General features: G+C 38.7%; 1 protein-coding gene across 2 annotated transcripts in view; it reads left to right on the top strand.

The window, feature by feature from the left end:
• Positions 1-17,790, top strand: part of LOC309444773 (receptor-interacting serine/threonine-protein kinase 2-like) — a 35,140-nt gene extending 17,350 nt beyond the window's left edge. Inside the window, exons 8-20 of one of the 2 annotated variants that reach the window (XR_014185156.1) lie at positions 1,205-1,370; positions 2,447-2,600; positions 2,799-2,954; positions 3,096-3,244; positions 5,070-5,119; positions 5,980-6,141; positions 6,902-6,987; positions 7,634-7,702; positions 7,839-8,007; positions 8,900-9,055; positions 10,327-10,628; positions 15,776-16,014; positions 16,810-17,790. Coding sequence is in view for 1 of the 2 variants with exons in the window: in XM_082062879.1 (XP_081919005.1) it covers positions 1,219-1,370; positions 2,447-2,600; positions 2,799-2,954; positions 3,096-3,244; positions 5,070-5,119; positions 5,980-6,141; positions 6,902-6,987; positions 7,634-7,702; positions 7,839-8,007; positions 8,900-9,055; positions 10,327-10,649 (1,626 nt within the window). In the remaining variant the exon portion in view is untranslated. The other variant, XM_082062879.1, reaches the window with a different exon arrangement.
• The last annotated feature ends 401 nt before the right edge of the window (positions 17,791-18,191 follow it).

Genomic DNA, 18,191 nt, shown 5'->3' with positions numbered 1-18,191 from the left:
AGATACAAAAACGGAGCTTAGTACCCCTCTGTGATAGTGAATGTGCCTGCATGGCACAACTGAAATACTGAGATTGACTGAAAATAAATTGGTCATGAACTAGAAACAGATCAGCCACAAGGACAGGCTAATTTATATTCAGGGCTTTGTTTCTATTTTACTCCTGTAGAACAAGTGATCTGCTCAAAGTCAGAAGACTTTCAGGCCTTCTGCATCCCAGAAGCTCTTTTTGTAGAGCCCGTCTTCCAGGACATAATTCACACTAAGCAGTCCTTACTGGTTACTTCAAGTTTTTGGCCCTGTTACTCCAGTTCCCTCGTGTGTTCCCTTCTCCAGCCACGGTCTACTGGATCCTGAAGGGAATATTCCTGCTTGAGTTCTTCTGACTCACTGACCACTGATCTTGCAGTAATCCTTACCAATGGTTTTATTTAATCTGTTTTCCTAGTTTGCTTGTTTTTCTGTTTCACCACTGACTTCTGGTTATCTCTAGCCTAATACAGCTTCACAGAGGTAATTAAAAATGTTACTCACGCAATAACACAGAGATGCTTTGCAGAAGTTATCTCTAATCCATGTGCTATGCAATGTGTCTGAGACATTGAGATGGTCTTAGAGAGGTACTGTATAGAGAGACTATTGGCTAAATTAGTGGCTGCTATAAAGACACAGCTCAATTTAGTAGAGTTCTGCCAAGTTACAGCAGCAGGGAATATGCCTTTTACCTTGCTTTTGCACTGACATGTGATACTGTATTAAAGAAGATATGTAAGAATGATGCAGAACACACTGACATAAGTTATTCAATAATTGCCTTTTTTATGGGAAGTGAGAAAACTTTGTCAAGCGTGTACCCGTAAGATTAACTAGTTTGTTGTCTATATAATTCAGTATCACTTTAAAATCACATTTTATATTTTAAATAATGGCCCAACATTTCAAAGTCATCAGATGGCAATAACAAGGAATTAATTAGTACCTTGAAGCTTCAGATGGCAAGTTACGGTCCAGACACTCCTTTGCAATTAGCACATTTTTCCTGTCTTTATAAGGAAAGTCTGACGCAGAGTGGTAAAAGGAAGCCTGTTGGATTAGAGTAATAGTTATTTGGGAAGAAAGGGGTGGTGCAACCTCACTGAGCTCTGGTCGTAGTGACAAAAAGTAGTCCTTACTTTATTTTCTTTTCTGCCTTTTTCCCCCCAAGCCAGCTATCAAGAAATGGCCAAATCATTACCTGTAGTAGCCCAGGAAGATTTGGATAGCTTTACTTTGACCAGGACAGGCTCAGGCTTTGCACTCAAAGCCTTTCATATTTCTTGGAACACCCACATCTCGGTGAAGCTGCTGACCAGCCAGGCCACTCCAGAGAGGTACGTGTCTTATTTGGCCCCCTAACCCTGCAGGTGGGCAACAGAGACCTGCAGCAGTGGCACAGAATGAATCATGACATGCCCAGGATCATCTGATCCCTACACACATCGCCATTCCTAGAAATCCCGACTAGCCAAGAGGCAAGCTGGGAGCAAGTATGCTGAGAAACAAGCTCTATGGTCTTTTACAAATGTTTGTAGAAGTAGAGCTTAATCCTGAAGTGATTCATTATCGCTACTATAATAATATCTACCAACCCTGATGGTTAGTACTCAGCATGCTGTGGTATTACGGCTTTATGGAGGTCCCTGAGGAGATCTCAGTTGAATTCAATCTACAACAGCAGATACAGGTGAGGGAACAGAGAAATGGGAGGAAGGAGGGACAATGGTCAGGGTTGCAGGGCAGTGAGATGTGTAGATGTCGTAATTATGAAAACAAGTGAGCAGGAACTGATGGGTGTCAGCCTGCTGACCACAAAATTCCAGTGTGCAACAAAAACACAGAAAGTTCCCAATTATAACCACAAACTACTTTTGATGAAGCATTTTAGGGAATGCACTGACCTGTTTATCAAAAAAGGAGTGTCTGATGTGCATCTACAGACTAGTTACTCTTGTAAACTGAGGACACTGCCATTCCGGTGGATTTTGTTAAAAGTAAAATACCAAAGCATCCTATTTGAATACATAGTGTTTTATTTGTTCCATAATTAAGGCAGGGGAGGAAAAAACAGCATTTCATACAAATAGTTTTAAATTGACAGTTTAAATTGTCAGTAATACTTAAAAAACCAAATGCTGCCAGAATTTGGGAACAGTTAAACATTTTAAGAGTCTTTTGGTGGTTGCAGGGGGTATTGCTTGTTTTTTAGATGATGGAAGTCCAGCAATTTTGTAATCGGAACCAATGTTACCTGTTTGGTAGCTTACTTAAAGAAAAAAGTTTCCTCTGTCCCCTGTCTGCATTTTCTTTTTTCTTTAAATCAAATACCCAAACAAAATAGTTGAAGTTACAGAAAACAACATTTTGCTTTGCTTTGGACTTAACCTGCTATCCCGATTTGGCATCACAGGGAGTGGAAGTTGCTACTTCAGGATCTAACAGAAGTCAGACGCTATGAATCTGAACGGCTCCTGCCTCCTCTTGGGATTTACCAGTACCGTGGACTGGCGGGAATAGTGACTGAATGGATGAACAATGGATCCCTCCACTCACTAATCCACGAGGTACATAAAAGTAATCTTTTATGTGATGAAATTAATTACAAGGTCAGCCAGAAGAGAACAACCAACATGAAAATTACAGACCAGAAGTCACAGTCAAGCTGTTCTTTAACTTCTGTATTGTATTTCTGTTTATTGTCAAATAAAAGTGTGAATAGGAACCATTTCGCACTACCAAAACATGTATTTTGTGTTACTTAGCATCAGCTGTACCCAGAAGTTCCGTCCCCGCTACTCCTAAGAATCCTGTCGGATGTGGCTGAAGGGCTCCATCACCTCCACAGCCTGGGGCCAGCGTTCTGCCACGGCGGCCTCAGACCTTCCAATGTGCTGTTGGATACGCAGTACAGAGCCAAGGTGGGACCTTCTACTTTTAGCCTTCTAATGTAATATCCAGTGATCATCCTATCGTTGCATATATTTACCCTAACAGCCAACATTTAATATAGAGACTCGAGGTATTGTTTCTAAGATTTGCCTTTTCTTCCATCTCTGTAGATATCAGATTATGGTCTGACCAACTGGCGGAAACAACAACTGAGGTCAGACCTGCAGAACTGCAACCAGAGAAACTGCCAGGACTTAGTGTACCTCCCTCCTGAGATACTCGAAGGAGGCCGTCCTTCCCAGGAAGGTGACATTTACAGGTGAATGGGATTTTTAAGGGCAGGTCATACCTAGTCCTTGTTACATTCTATAACGTTGCTGAAATATTTATTTTCAAAGACACTACAGTAAAAACACCAGATCTACATAGTGCAGTAGGATAGTATTCCACATGAGACCAATTACAGCAGTGAATTAAATTTGAAATCCCCCATATTTGGTGAAAAATATACCAAGCTTAAGAGCAGTTCTCAAAGTTCACCATAGGAATTATATAACAGACATAAATGTTTAAAAAGTGTAATATAGATGCCAAAATTTTTTCATGTACATTTAGAAACCTAATAACTACAACTCACATTGTTTCTAAGCATGGCTTTAGTTTTGGGAAGAACTGCTGATGCCCAGATGAGGCCCAGATAAAAAGAAGACCTTTCTCTCCATAGGGTCTCATTAAAGCCCTATGGAATCTCTGCTGGAATAATCTACTGAGCCAACTCAAGCATTCCTACTTTTTAACTAAGGTGTTTTATACAAAGGAGGAAGACTTCCTTCTAACACATGTCCTTTTTGGATATGTTACATGCTTTGCAGTTGCATCAATAAATAAGAGAACCTCAAATTGAACCTATTTTCTGCATGGACATTCATCTTTACAACCGGCATACAGAGCCACTGTATTAACACTATAAATAACTTTTAGGCATGACCACTCTGCTGCTCTCGGAGCTTTTATGGAGGCAGCAAATTTAAACTCCTGCTTTATTGTCACAGAGGCAGGCTCTAAGATGAGTCAGATAATGCATACACTTGAGAAGACCTATAAATAATGTGACTAATCTGATATTCATAAACAGAAGATTTTTGCGCAGGAAGAGAGTGGTCATTTATTTTCAGGTGGCATAATTCATCTTCCAGCATGTTATTCTTATATAATTTTAGATGCTCAGATGTGACTCAGTGCATGAGATAGGTGCATGTCTAGACAGTGGTGCAACAAACAAAAGTATGTGTCATATATGAAATATTACTTAAGTACCTGTAAGTTACATGTGTGTCCACATTTCATTAATACTTTCCTAGAGGGTACCTATGTAAAAGCACTTTCACGTTTTATTCAGAAATAAGGCAGACGAGGAGGTTCTTCTAAACATTGCAATTCAGTACTACATCAAGATATATGAGTAAACAGATAAGTTTATCCTAGAACTGCTTCTTCCCCTTGATTGCTTTGCTTCTGGCTCATCCTGCTTTCTCTCTTCCAGCAGCCTCCTTGCTCTGCCTCTGATTTTGCAGATTGAGCTTTTTATCAAACTCTATACCATCTGAGTTGTGGGTTATACATGTAGATCTATGATATCACTGGAATATTTCGTAGGATGTTAGAAAAGGAAAACGGCATTTGGAGCTCTATGAAAATTTGCTGAAGAAAATAAAGACACAGTGGGTCAGAACCAAGTTTTTAGTGGGTTAACTGATGTGCTTGTCAGTATCGGCTGAAAAGTCCAGCTCTTGCAGTTGCTATTTAAGTTACTTGAAAACAAAAATTACAAAGGAGAACAGAAGGTTCTGAAATTCATAAGAGCAAAGGGAGATAAGGTGGTAAACTGAAATCTAATTGATCCTATGTTTAAAAAAACACAAGCAATAAATGAGAATTTTTTAAGAACAGCTCATTTGAAAACTGAAGCTTAGTAATGCAGAAAAAAAGGACCTCATCAAATTAGGAAAGACTTGGATTGACTTTGTATTGAAAAACTCCTTTCTCTTAAACCAATGAACTTGCTCTTGGAACAGAGAACATAGATACAGATTGCAAATTACTGAATGGTCTTTCACTGTTTTGTTGTTGTGATTTTTCCCTAGCTTTGGAATACTGTGTTGGGAGAGCCTAAGCAGACGGAAACCTTTTGAAGGTATTTATCCCCGTTATTCGTGCAGACTTTATGTTGCCCTAATCTTTTTCACAAATTCCCTTCTCGTAGAGAAATTATGATACAACCAGCACAGTTGTTCCAGATGTCCCTTTGCCTTCTATTCCTGCTACAGCACAGAGCTCCACGTTGCAGGATGTAAAGATTAGAATCATTCAACAAATCCTCAGTGTTTCCAAAGGAGCAGGTGTTTCTTAGGTGAAAGTGTGAGCAGTTTTTAAGAACTTAATTTGCAAAGCATTATGTGACACAAATTGTCACAGTCTAGTTGATTTGCAGGCCATGAAACAGGTATCATTCCTAAAGTCTTCTTTGCTATGGGCTCCATTCTGCATGGCAAAATAGAAGGATTGATGCATTTACAGGCTGAAGACCTTTCAGAAATACTGCACAGAATAGCATCCCAATGCTCACACAGCTTATGGCTGCCATCTTGTGGCTGCCCAAAGTAGATATTTATGGGTTTTTTTGTACAATAGGACTTATAATGCAGGTATAAGGCTTTATGTAAAACTGTGTGCTGAGAATATACTCATAACATTACATGTATACATAGGTATCTGTGCATGAAGTTTACAATGTGTGTACACATAGCCATTTGGGACTTATTATTTGGACAGAGTTCTTTATTCTGATCCAGCCTGTTGCAATAAGTAGCTTTGATTATTGTTAAAGGTTAACGCATCTATTTTACAAGTGTGTTCACGTATTTTTTATTTTTGCTTTTAAAAGCATTCTTTGTTTTAAAATGCACTAAATAACTTCTGCTGAATATCATTTTAAGAGAGTTCTGAGGTACTTAATGTTTTTTTTTGCAGTGACATTTTTCCTTTAAATTGCAGGTCAGACAACCCTGCTGGAAGTTTTGACAGGAATCTGCAGCAGTTTGCGCCCTGGCATTTCGGAAAAGTTTATACCAAGCAATTTGCCAGAGAGGAACAGATTATTGTACCTTATCGCTCTGTGCTGGCATCAGGATCCAGATTCCAGACCACGTGCTGCAGGTAACATGCATGGTTTGCTTTTTTTGCAGGATTTGTTATGGAGATACTCTTCCTGGGAACATCGCTCTAGTGCTCTGTATCAATGACAGAACTGATGTGGAAGGCAAAGCAGCCTTCAGATCATCACAGTACTGTAGATGGTTTTTCTAACAGAAGCTTCCTACCAGAGGTGGCATACTTATCTCCAAAATTGTGTTCCATATAAAGCAAAAGTGAGTGCAAATAAAGGAAGTGATATTGTCGGCTATATACACACTATTTCAACGAATATCAACCCGTCTTTATTCCAATGCATAACTAGTTTCTTTTTGAAGTGTGTAATCCTTGTTTACTTTATCAGAACTGTTAAATTTATCTTCTATTTCTAAAAAGATAGCCAAGAAATGTTAAAATTGTGATATTTGAGGATTTTTGAGCCAATTTTCAAAGTTGCAATATGCAAGTGCTGAGGAAGTGATTCACATAAACCTTTATTGCAACAGATTTATACAATCATGTGTAAACCTTTTGCAAGTAAGTCCACTACATCTGTATGAACATTTAAGAAAACATGATTTTAATGTGACTGTAAGTGTTCTTTAAGATCAGTTCAAAAAGAAAACCAGTAGGAGGTATGAGGTGGAAGTTCTATTAAACTAATTTTGTGTAGTTCATCCAGCTACTCATCTTAATAGTGAAGTTAGTTGCAATACACTGAAGCCTAAATATATACACACTTCGTATGCAACGTGGTATTGAAAATGCTTTATTCTCCCTACAGAATGTGCAGACCTTCTAAATGGAATTTTGACTAGTATAAATAAGGAGGCAATTTCCACTGCAGTCTACAATCTAATGGATGCAAAGGTTAGTGCAAAATTAAGTTTTGGTCTCCTACGAGGACACTACCTGATTCTTTCAGTTACAGTCTTTGTGGTCCAAAACCAGGGAAGGTTTTGTTCTAATTGTTTTATTAGAAATGCCAGAGAGCTGGAGAGTACCCTTCAGCACTTCAGGTTCATTCAGGAATTGTAGAATATAGGTATTGTGAGGCTCTCTAGCAACCATGTTGAATGCTACCTGGGATTATAAAAATATGACAGTTTCTTTCTAGTCACCAGCTGTAGTCAGACGGCAAACCCATGTGAGTGAAAACAAGTATCAGCCTCGAGTAGATCAGATTAGGGCTAGAACCAAGGCTTATTTTTGTTGCATGTACTGGTAAGAAGCTATTTATTCCAAAACACAAGACAGACCCGCTGTTTAGAAACTTAAAGTCAAAACTGGGGTTTAAAATAAACTTGAAACAGTAACAGGGTAGAGTTGTGTTAGATTCTACATCTGCTTACATGTGTTAAAATGCAAAATTGCTCTGTGCAATCCACTGTCACTATATATCAACGTACCTAAGAATATAATACGTATAATATATATATAAATTCTTGCTCCTGACAACTGTGCATTCAATAAACCATATGTATACTGACTAGAGTTACTGCGCTATTTTTTCCAGGAGACAGCACTTAATGCATGCAAAGGTTCACAAACATACACGCTGCAGACGGGCATGTGCAATTCAGAGGTGAGTCATGACATGAGAGTCTTACAATGGCACTTCATAAGCTGCTTATGTTCCTTATATTCCAAGAGAAAATTGCTTAGAAAAGGTTTTGGGGCAAAAGTTTCTAAGAATTCTTCTCTATTTTGATTTTTTTCAGGCCATCTGTTCACCAAAACCCAACCATGGAATCAGCAAGAAAATTCCTTTTGTAGTGCCAAGTCTGTCAACTATTCTAGTTGATAGCGATGCAAATAATGGAGGAAGAGAAAACATTCCTGAGACGGTTCTGTCAAATACTATCAAACAGAACACAACAACAAAGAAAGGTCTCTATCTTGAAATGTATTCAGCTCCAACTTTTCTAAGAAAAGGATAAATATGACCAGTTTTTCCATATACATGTTATTTTCCCTGTAAAATTGTCCCTTTTCAGACTACAGCTGTGTCCTCTACTGGTATCACCTGAAGCATGAGTTCACTGTAGAAAACCAGAGGTGCCACAATCCCATTTCATTAAGTGTATAGATCAAAAAGCTTCTTCTGGTAAATCATTTTAGAAGCCTGACCTGTAACGTACAGCTGCCTTTCCCTTGCACATCAAATACTGCCTGTTGGTTTTGACTGAACAAGTCCCCAGCAGGAACCACACTGCCACCAGGAATACCTGCTTTTTGTAATCTGCTAATAAAAAAATGAGATGTTTTAAAAAGAATGTGCTGCCAGGAACATGTGAATGATTCCTGGTAATCACCAATCTATGTAAATAACTTCCTTTGCCTTTCCAATGTGGATTTTTCCTGTCAAAGTGTTTAAATGTGTGTCAAGTGACACATTTCCTTAAAAGCTTTTTCTGTATTCCTCATGCCTTTAGATACAAAAGTTGAGTCATAGGAAGTCAGTTCACTTATAGGAACATCTGCATTTCCATTTCAGTTCTGATTAGTAGCTGTCAGACTTAAGGACAGAATAGATATTCCATAAGTTCAGAAACTAATTCCTACAGACAGTTTGAAAAAGTCAGATGTGTGTAGTAACATATGCCAAAATCTTCCTAGGCATGATGATGTATTAGCAAGGGCCCAAAGAACAGCTGATAATAACTAAGTGCTCTTGAGTTAGTTTTCACTGCAGTTCCAGTCCTCTGCAGTAGCTGACACATGTATAATGTTCTGTTGTTGTTCAATTCAACAGTCTCATCTTACCTTAAACTTTTTCTAGATCACCCAGCAGGCTCTGACAGCAGAAAATCCGATTCCTTTTGCACGATTCCTCTGTCTGGTTCAACTGCAGGCAAAGACAGCAGTCAGCGTAAGGACCCACCACTGGCTCTTAAGCACAGACCACAACTTACGCATCTCGAACAAGCAGTGACAGGTAAGACCCTGTTTCCCGTTTGAGGTGGCAGTATTCTCCTTAGCCGCATCTTGGTGATTAAATTGTTTAAAGTTTGGAGTACGCAGATCTCTCTAAATTTTGTGCACATTTTCATGTGTTTAGTGTAATAACTTCTCCAAAGTTGATAAAAATATCGCATTAATCTACTTGTGTGTAGCTGCTCTCATGTTCTGAGAAGTTCAGGCATTAGGCATTGAGGACATTGGCTTGATCTTTTCTAGGGTCATATTCAGGCTGAACACAGTTCTGAAAAGACCATAATAAAAATACAAACAAAAAAATAGCACACATCAAATGTGAAAGACACTAGTTGTTTAAGTCTGGGATTTTTTTGTGTGTGTGATTTTAAGCAGTGTATTCTATACCTCTACAAAAGTAGCTATTGATTACAGAAACAGGTGACTAGGAGGAGGTTTGTTCAATTCCTTACTTACATGGTGTCAGTTTTTCCTACTGAACAGAGGCAGAAAAGGCCAACTTCTGATGTGTGAAGCCTGCCTCTGCCTCATAAAACTACTTGATAACTTTTTGCAAACTGGCCTAAGACAGTTCTCGCATCCTTCTCCATTTCAATTTACTTGTGAGTGATGATGTAATTTCTGGATAAATCAACAGACTAGTTCATGCAGGAAAAATTCATCACGGAACTCTACTGGCAACAGTCAGAGATCAGAATGACAGAGGCACATTCACCAAAGCAACAGTGGCTTTTGGTTATTGATTTTCTCTTGATCTATAGTATTTACGGCATGCTATAAAACCCTAATGTCACCATTAAGTATTCTAATCAGGTTGTGAAAAGAGATAGAACCCAAAGCTCTTGATTACTTTGCCAAGAGTGTTTCTTTTGCTACTAGATCGGCTTTGACATATATTCAAGTTCCCAGTTTCACAATACATGTTTCAAACAGCCCTGCTGCCCTGAACTGCCTGTTTTCTCATATGTGTCATATATGCATATAGTTTGATACAGATGCTAGCAGAACAGTGTGAGACTTGGAAATCTCCTTCCTTTACACAGTCTGACCATTTAATAATCTTCAGAAACACTTATTTTCTGTAATCTCATCCTCATGAGTTTTGAACAAAAGATGAAAGTACTTTGTGAACACAGAATACAAATAAACTAACTCTTCCTACTCTTTTCCTCTACTGCATTTATATTTCTCGTGTTGATGATAACACTTGCTAACAACTTCTGGAAGAAAAGAGCACTTGGTTCATCTCATTTTGTTTCCTTTTCACTCAAGATCTTTGCTGCAAGGGAAACTGCTGTCAAATACTCTCCTGCCAGAGACAGACCATACTGAGCTGCATGACGGAAGGACGCCTCAACCACATCCTTGATGTCCTTCGCTCGCAGCAAACGTTGTCCCGAATGGATTACGAGACAATTACCTCTTACCCCACAGTGACTGGGCGTGCTCGGGCATTGCTGGACACTTGCCTTTGCCTCGGAGAGCGGGCAGCACAGGTTGTAGTGACTGTACTCTCGGTGACAAAATGCAGTCCTCTGGGACGAAGCAGCCATTGCCCAGACTGTCCTTCTAAGGTAAACAGGCTGTTGTTGTGACATTTTGCAATTTGTTACATGGATCAGAGCAATTTGCTAATGTGGAATGGCGATGATTCACATTAATGCTTCATAACCCGTTGGCTGAAGTCGATCCTTCCTACGGTCCATGATTTTAGTTCTCCAGTGGAAAAAGCTAGCTGGATTAAAAGGTCAAGTCAACCACTGCCTGTAGAAATTACCAAGACTGGTATAACAAATTCTAATTTGGACCTCAGAGCTGGGAAGAGTGCAATGTGTACCAGAGCAAATATAGTTCAAGTCAGATGACACCTATTCCCTTGATTTTTCAGAAGGGAGGAAAATGGATCATTACTTTTTTGGAGGTCACACTATGGAAGAACGGCTGTTACTAAATCCTTCCAAATAAGGATAGCAAATAACAGGGTGCCGGATGAGGAGAAAAAAATTACTGCCTTTCACTGAGCTCATATCTGAGGCAGCTGTTAAAATCTTAAGAGAATCAAGAAATATTTCTTCAACAGGGCCATAAGTAAGACTTGGAAATTTTATCTTATGCATATAAATTATTTTATTTTCATCCACAAATGGTCCTAAGCTCTGAAAATGGGGCACTGATAGCAGTGCTTTGGAGAGGTGGGGCTTAAAGTATTCACTAAGTGGAAAAACATTAATACCTCACATCCATGCAGTTCTCTAGGTATGTCTGCAGTTTAAATGTAAAATTAAACCAGGAAGAAGTGCCAAGCTGATCGTTTCGAAATAGTGGTTCTGCTGAACTACAAAGGAAAGTAGTGACATTATTTTAATTCTACTGAAAATGAAGTTATATCCTATGCTGGTTTTCTGAAGGCACAGTGGGATTCCTTCAAGCTTCACGGCACTGGATTAACACGATAACTTGTTATACAATCTACAAGTATTTCAAACACAAAACCTGTCCTGTTTCTCTGTTGCATTTGTTCACTCTGTAGTTTCAAACTGAATTCAGTAGTTTAATACAGAATCATTTCAGTTGGAAGAGACCCTGAGGATCATAGAGTCCAGCCACAACCAAACTAGCACTAAACCATGTCCCTAAATGGTTTGAGACAGACAGTTTTTTACGCCTGGACACAAGGAGGCATCACCAAAGTGGGTCAGGCCTGCATATTGAGGCTCCTGTTCCCTTTAGAAAGGCATGTGTTGCAATTCCACATTTCTTTTGCTTTGCGGGGCTATTTTTGATGGAGTTTGCTGCATGATTTTGTCACTCTCAATGTTATAGTTTGGTTCTACTTGCGAAGCCTCATTCCTATCGGGAACGCACACTCTTCCTTCTAGGAGGGGCAGCAACGTGCTGCCTTTCCCCCCTTATATTCCTCAGAAGTTGCTGCATTCCACATCCAGGGCCTCACGCCTGTTGAGCAGAGGCACCTGCTGGAAGGGTGGTGGGTCACCACAGCTGGGACTCGAACCCATGACCCCTGATTTAAGAGGCCGGTTCCTGGGGAGACTGGGGCTCCTCTTGGGCCACTGGGGCTCCTTTGGAACAGCAGGTTGCAATTTTCAATACAGTGATGATGCATTTTCTAGGCACATCTGAGATGTATTTGTTACATCATATGCTAGGATGCTGCTGGAACTACAAATGTAATTTTTTTCACGTAAGTTCATTAAGAGTGTCTTGAGATAATATATTGTTACAATTAAAAGCAATGTCTATCAGAATGTGTTGAAAATAGTTTGCCTATTAAAGGAGCTAAACATGTACTTCACTGTTGAATTTTTTTAATCTACACTCTAAGTGCGAACTTTCAACACACTAGATCAGTCTCCTAAAAAGGACATCTTGCTTGTGAGGAAAAGAACTGCTGTTGTGGTATTTTGTGTGTTTAGAAGGCATAAAATAATCAGAGTCAAACAGATAATCATTCACCTGTGAGAAATATTTACAGACTTGTAAGATGGGAAACTGGCAATACTGTTGAAGCTTCATTATCAATTTTCAAAAATTATTCCATTCAGTTGTTCTTGCTGGACATTTCATACTTCTGTGATTGATGTGCCAGTTGGCAGGCTATGCTGATTTTTGTCTTTCTGTTTTTGACACAGAAAGAGTTTTGGCTCTTTTCTTGAAGCAGCTGCCTACTTGAGAATATCGTTTGATGCCAGAACCAAGCGCGGTCTTAATTGTAGAACTGGCATCAAACCAGTGGGAGCACAAGTTATATGTTTTTCCAGACAGATTTTAGTTCTTTTTGTATTTAGCTTTCAAATTTAACATTTCTAATAGGATATGACCTTACAGCTGGATATATTAGTCATGCTTACTCAAATTTTTTAAAGATAACCCAATAAGACAGTTTGCAATCAATTGCAAAACAAAGGAAAACTTGCTACTTCATGTTCAAAAGAGCTTGAACAGAATTCTTTAACTATGTTGCTTAATAGTCAACTCTATCCACAATCAGATTTTTGCCATCTTGCTCAACTGTAATCAATGTATGGTTAGATTTTTTTTTTTAATTGATACTTTGGCTAAAAGTATTGTCCTAACTAGCTATACTACTGCCAAAGCCCTGCTATAAACATACTTAAGTTGATGTAGCCACATGCATGGATCTCCTCCTAACTCCCTCTTGTGTAATATAAACATGTAAATATTAGGGTTCGAGAGCTGCAGCTGTTGGAAATATTTAAGGTTAGTATTTGAAGGGATGCTACTAGTTTATTGAAATGAAACTGCTGTTGGTATAAAAAGTTTTGATACAAAACTAGACTACAGTGACTTGAAACTAGCATCATTTAATTTTGTCTCACCAAAAATACATACTCTTATAAGGTCTACAACATGTTGGCTATGTAACAAAGACATTAATGTAATGTGTTGATCACTGATGTGAAATATAAAAGTGCTTAAAGCTTATGGTATTCTGCTTGTATTCAGCTAGTTCTTCAGCTGAGATGTCTATTGTCCTTCTCGGTTCTGCAGCTCTCTTGCTGTCACAACACAATTTAGAACGACACTGAGCAAGAGTAAAAGTAGAAGAATCAAACTGTTCTTTAGCATCTATGGGAAGAAACGATACTTTAATAGAGTCCTAGGAAGGAAATATAAACCATGGGTAACCCTAGAAAACAGCAAAGAGAATAATAAAAACAAGTCACTTCAGGACTGACCATATAAAGTGATCAGTAAAACTCTGTCTTGCAGTTACTTAGGGAAAAAAACCACAACAAAACAAAAAAACCCCAAACACGCCAACAACAACAAACAAACTAGAATTAATAGATGTTAAAAATGATAAGTCATATTAAAAGTCTATGAAGCTATTTAGATTTATTAAAGGAACCGTAAGGGGAGTAGGCAGATGGTTGTTTTTCTGTCTTGATTGTAATATGTTTTTCTTCTCGGTGCTGATTGCAGCTAGCTTTTGCTGACTTGTCAAAAGATTACTGTCCCTTGCCCTTTTTCCTATCTATACACCTCCTTTATCTTAGCTGGGATACTTCCTGCAATGTAAGAATGTCTGCACTAGAATTTGAGGTTAATTTGTGGAAAATTAAGCTGAGGTACTGGGATGGGTTGTCTAAGATTAGTCCTTCCAGTAGAGAGCAAAACAAACAAAGCTATAAATACCACTCAATAGTTGTCACCTGTTAAAAACAGGGTTCCAGAGAACAGAGGAAGACAAGTACATATTCATAAAATCCTAATACGCAAAAAATGTAAAAACTGACTGCTAATATACAGAGAAGAATTTTACACCAGGTAGGTAGTCTAAAATGTATAAAACCTAAAGCACTAAGCAAAACATACTAAACCTCAAGGACTTTTATCAAGTCTCATTTCTACACAACCTTGTAAACACTTCCATGCTTGCGCAGCCTTAGTTACTGGAACTAATTCAGATTTCTAAGGAGGGTTCAGTGCATATATCAATACTTGTGGGACTGGTATGTTAGAGAAGGACCCAGCCACCATCAGCACGGGAACAGAGAATTTAGGTTTCTTTACTGCTATTTATTGATTATAGTGCTAAACACCCCAGTAATATATGTTGTCTCTAAGACTGCTGGGGTTTTTATGCATCAAGAAAAATGTGCTGGAAATATTCCCCTTCATTCTTTTCCTACCCCTTTTGCAAAACGTTATACTGGAGCCCAAAAGGCCTGGGCATAGTGCTGATTTTGTTCTTTATCAAAGGAAGTAATCCCTTGCTTGCCTTGCTGGGTACTACATTCCCTTTACTGAGTGCGCGGTTGACTTGACAGCTGGCATGTCAGCTGAGTTAAACAAAAATCCTGGATTTTGAAGGTAAGTCCACCATAAATTAAATTACCTGACAAGGTCTGCAAGGAACATATTTAATGAGTTATTCGTGTTACATTAAAGTTAGCGTAGCAGCAAGAAAACGTTGATTGCACAGTTATATTCTGCTTGTGTTGAGGACAGGCTGCTGGTAGTTGCAGCATTGCACTTTGCTTAATCCCAACATGACAAAAGTGATAGATGAGAAGCTCAGACGTACAACTTACAGCGCTTGTGCTGATGTGATAGAGATTTGTGATCAGTATTTTGTTATTTCCTGCCTTTATTTCCCAAGTAAGAGTTAGAGAGACCCATAGCCTCAAACTGCCGTCTTTCCTGGGCTTTCTGATTGACGTTTCCTCTTCCACAGAAGTAAGAGATGCATCAGGTGAAGAAACTGTGGAATCCTTCACCCAGGCTGAATTAGATCATAATTTGTGATTTAGAATAGAGACTTCTTCACCCCTTGAAATGTGATAACATTCCAAAGTCTTTCAACACCTGTTTCCAGGTGTTGGTCGTGAACTTTCCACATAGCAACAGCAATATCCATACAAGCAAAGTGCAGCAGAATTTCACCCTTTCAGAAGTAACCTGGCTGTACTCCAGAAAGTTCTGTACAATTAGTCCTTTCTTTAGGTTTCATAGGTAACAGAATAACTGCCAACATTATATTTGCTTTCTTTTGTTGACCAAAAAGGGATCAAAGCCTTTTTTTCAACTCAGTGGAATGTTACCTGGGGGAAAAAAAAAAAAAAGGCAACCTGAGAGAAGTGATTAAGGAATATAATGGGGGGGGGAAGTGCTAGACTTTTGACCTTGGAAAAGCTGCAAAATATGTTTCCAACAGAACTGTCTTTATCCCACTTAGATGTGTTGTGAAAACATCCTGTCGCAAAAGAACAGGAAACTGGAAGGAAAACACTGAGGCGAGTGCCTGCCGCAGCCTCTGGTGTGCCTGCGAGGTGCTGAAGGAACCATTGTTTTCCATTCCACGCTGACAATGGTTTAGCTGGAAAAGCGTATTCAGCTCTAAGCCCGGACTGAGGAGAGCCCAGAAAAGAGAGGAAGGCTGATAAGCAGTGAGAAAACCTGACAAGTAGGGACAAGGTGATAAAATTGTGTGTGTTTGGTCTAGCAAACAGGAGGTGAAGGGAAGATAGGAGTCTGGAGCGGAGGCAGCGAACATGCGGTGATGAAACAGGACCCGATCCTAACCAGTTGTCTGGTCTTGCGGCTTTATGATTCTGAAGCGGCTTTCAAGCCAGTACTCAAAAAGATTTAAAGGCTGTTACGAAGGCAGACTCCTTTCCCACAACCAGAGCAATAAGCAATATTCATGTAACTTCTTTCCCTGAGCCAGAGTGCCTTAGTTGACAAAATTAATATAAACAAGTGATTTGCTAAGACTTTTCCCTTGGCCTGTTGTTTATTTATGCAAAATACAAATGTTTGAAGTGATTTAAGGGAGAAATGAACGTCTTTTTGCTGGGTGTTAAATAGCACGAATATTTGTAACTGCTCTGTAACTCAAACACTATTTATTTCACTGAAATCTATCTCTGAAGGTATGTGCCTGTTAGCAAGTCAGCCAGCAGGAGGATAGAATAGAGAAAATCTTAATTAAAGAGTCCCAGGGATTATTTCCACCTTCTACAGTGTTTCTGTGAATTCTAAAAAGAAAAGAAGGTGCTCCTACATTGTTGCTTCTCTGCAGATAATGGTTCGTCATCTTCTCTCAAATACAATGAAAATCTTTTCCATCTTTATTAAAAGGCAATCTTTATCAAGCAAGTTTTCTGTGAATCCCTTAAAGGTTTGCTGAGAGAGCCACTTTGTCTATTTTTACAATGGGATTTTCTTCATGTTAATATATTTCTTCCCTCTTTTTGCATGAAACCGCAGGAACATAAAAACATACAACATACAATGTGAAAAATACAAGCAAAATAATAGAAAAAGAAGTTGAACATGATTTGTGCTGAACTGGTATGACCTCACACAGAAATCTGGTTGTTTTTCTGATAGACTGCATGTGTCAGACAAGTTTTACTAAACCCTGTATGAGTCAAAAAGATTTACAGCCAAAGAAATATTTCAACTCGGGGAAGGTTTCTGCAAAACAAGCCAATACTCCTGTCTCCTCCCTTCTGCGCTGAGTCCTGCAGAGCTGGTTCAGATGCAGCCCGGCATCCCTGGCTAAAACCTGTTCTCTCCGCTAAAACCAACTGTATGCTGGTATTCAAAGCTGCAGATGTATTTGTTTTAAAGAAATCTCTCACTTAGGTATAGAATTAATGAAAGATTCAAGAGAAGAGAGATTTGGATGCTGTTTTATATTACCATGTCTTTCAAAACCAAAAATTTGGATAGTCTTTGATTTCATTTTCTATATAAGATAAAAAACAGGGTTTGATCTCATCAGCTGTTGCATTTTATTTTATTTTAATGTGTTCAGTAGGAATGTTTTCTGTTATTCCATCACTAGTATATCAATATAGCAATTTAATTTGTTCTTGTCTGAGACTTTTTTTTTTTAAATCTGATAGCAACTCCCAGTTTCTTTGCCCAAACCAGCCCCCAGCAGTGAAAGCTGTCACTTGTTAGTGTTCCTTAATGTTCATCTTTGGTAGCAAGAGCAGATCCATATACTGCGGCCAGGCCTCTCCTGCTTGTAACAGTGCCAATTAACTGTACCAATTACTGTGCTTAGTGACAACTGCAGACGTAAAGGAAGGTTCACTATGGATTTGTTACTTTAAGGTATACTTGGGCACATAGAAAGGATTTTTCTTGTCTGTTTTTACAGCTGGCTATTTTCACAGATGTTTCTTCTTGGACAAAAGAAGCCTTTCTAAAGAACAAAATAAAATTATCAGGATTTCACAGCTGTAATTTTACTGTGCAGAAGATACTGTATGCAATGCAGCTGTCTTCTGATTGTTTGAGTACAACCACCTCATGTAAACCTGTCTTTGTTTTTTGTATTAATGAAAAAAAGATAATGGGCAACCAAAATGTGTGTTATTCCAGCAGAAAATAATCCAAAAGAACAATTTCTCCAGTGATACAACCCTTCAGTAATAAAATTAGACCTCTGCAACAAGGACAGAGTTGTTGATGCAGTGTGACACTGAGCAACCTACATGATCATCTGATTTATGTGTGAGGTGAGGACACTTACAGGACTCCAACCATAAAGTTTTTTGCATGAGATGACATTGATGACCCATCTTAACAATTAACTTGGCCATCTCCTATACGTTCAGAATAAGCTGAGGTCTTCC

This window comes from Streptopelia decaocto, assembly GCF_964273445.1.
Source record: "Streptopelia decaocto genome assembly, chromosome: 11".
Lineage (NCBI taxonomy): Eukaryota > Metazoa > Chordata > Aves > Columbiformes > Columbidae > Streptopelia > Streptopelia decaocto.
The sequence above is the reverse complement of the archived record's forward strand: the minus strand, read 5'-3'. Positions and strand labels throughout refer to the sequence as shown.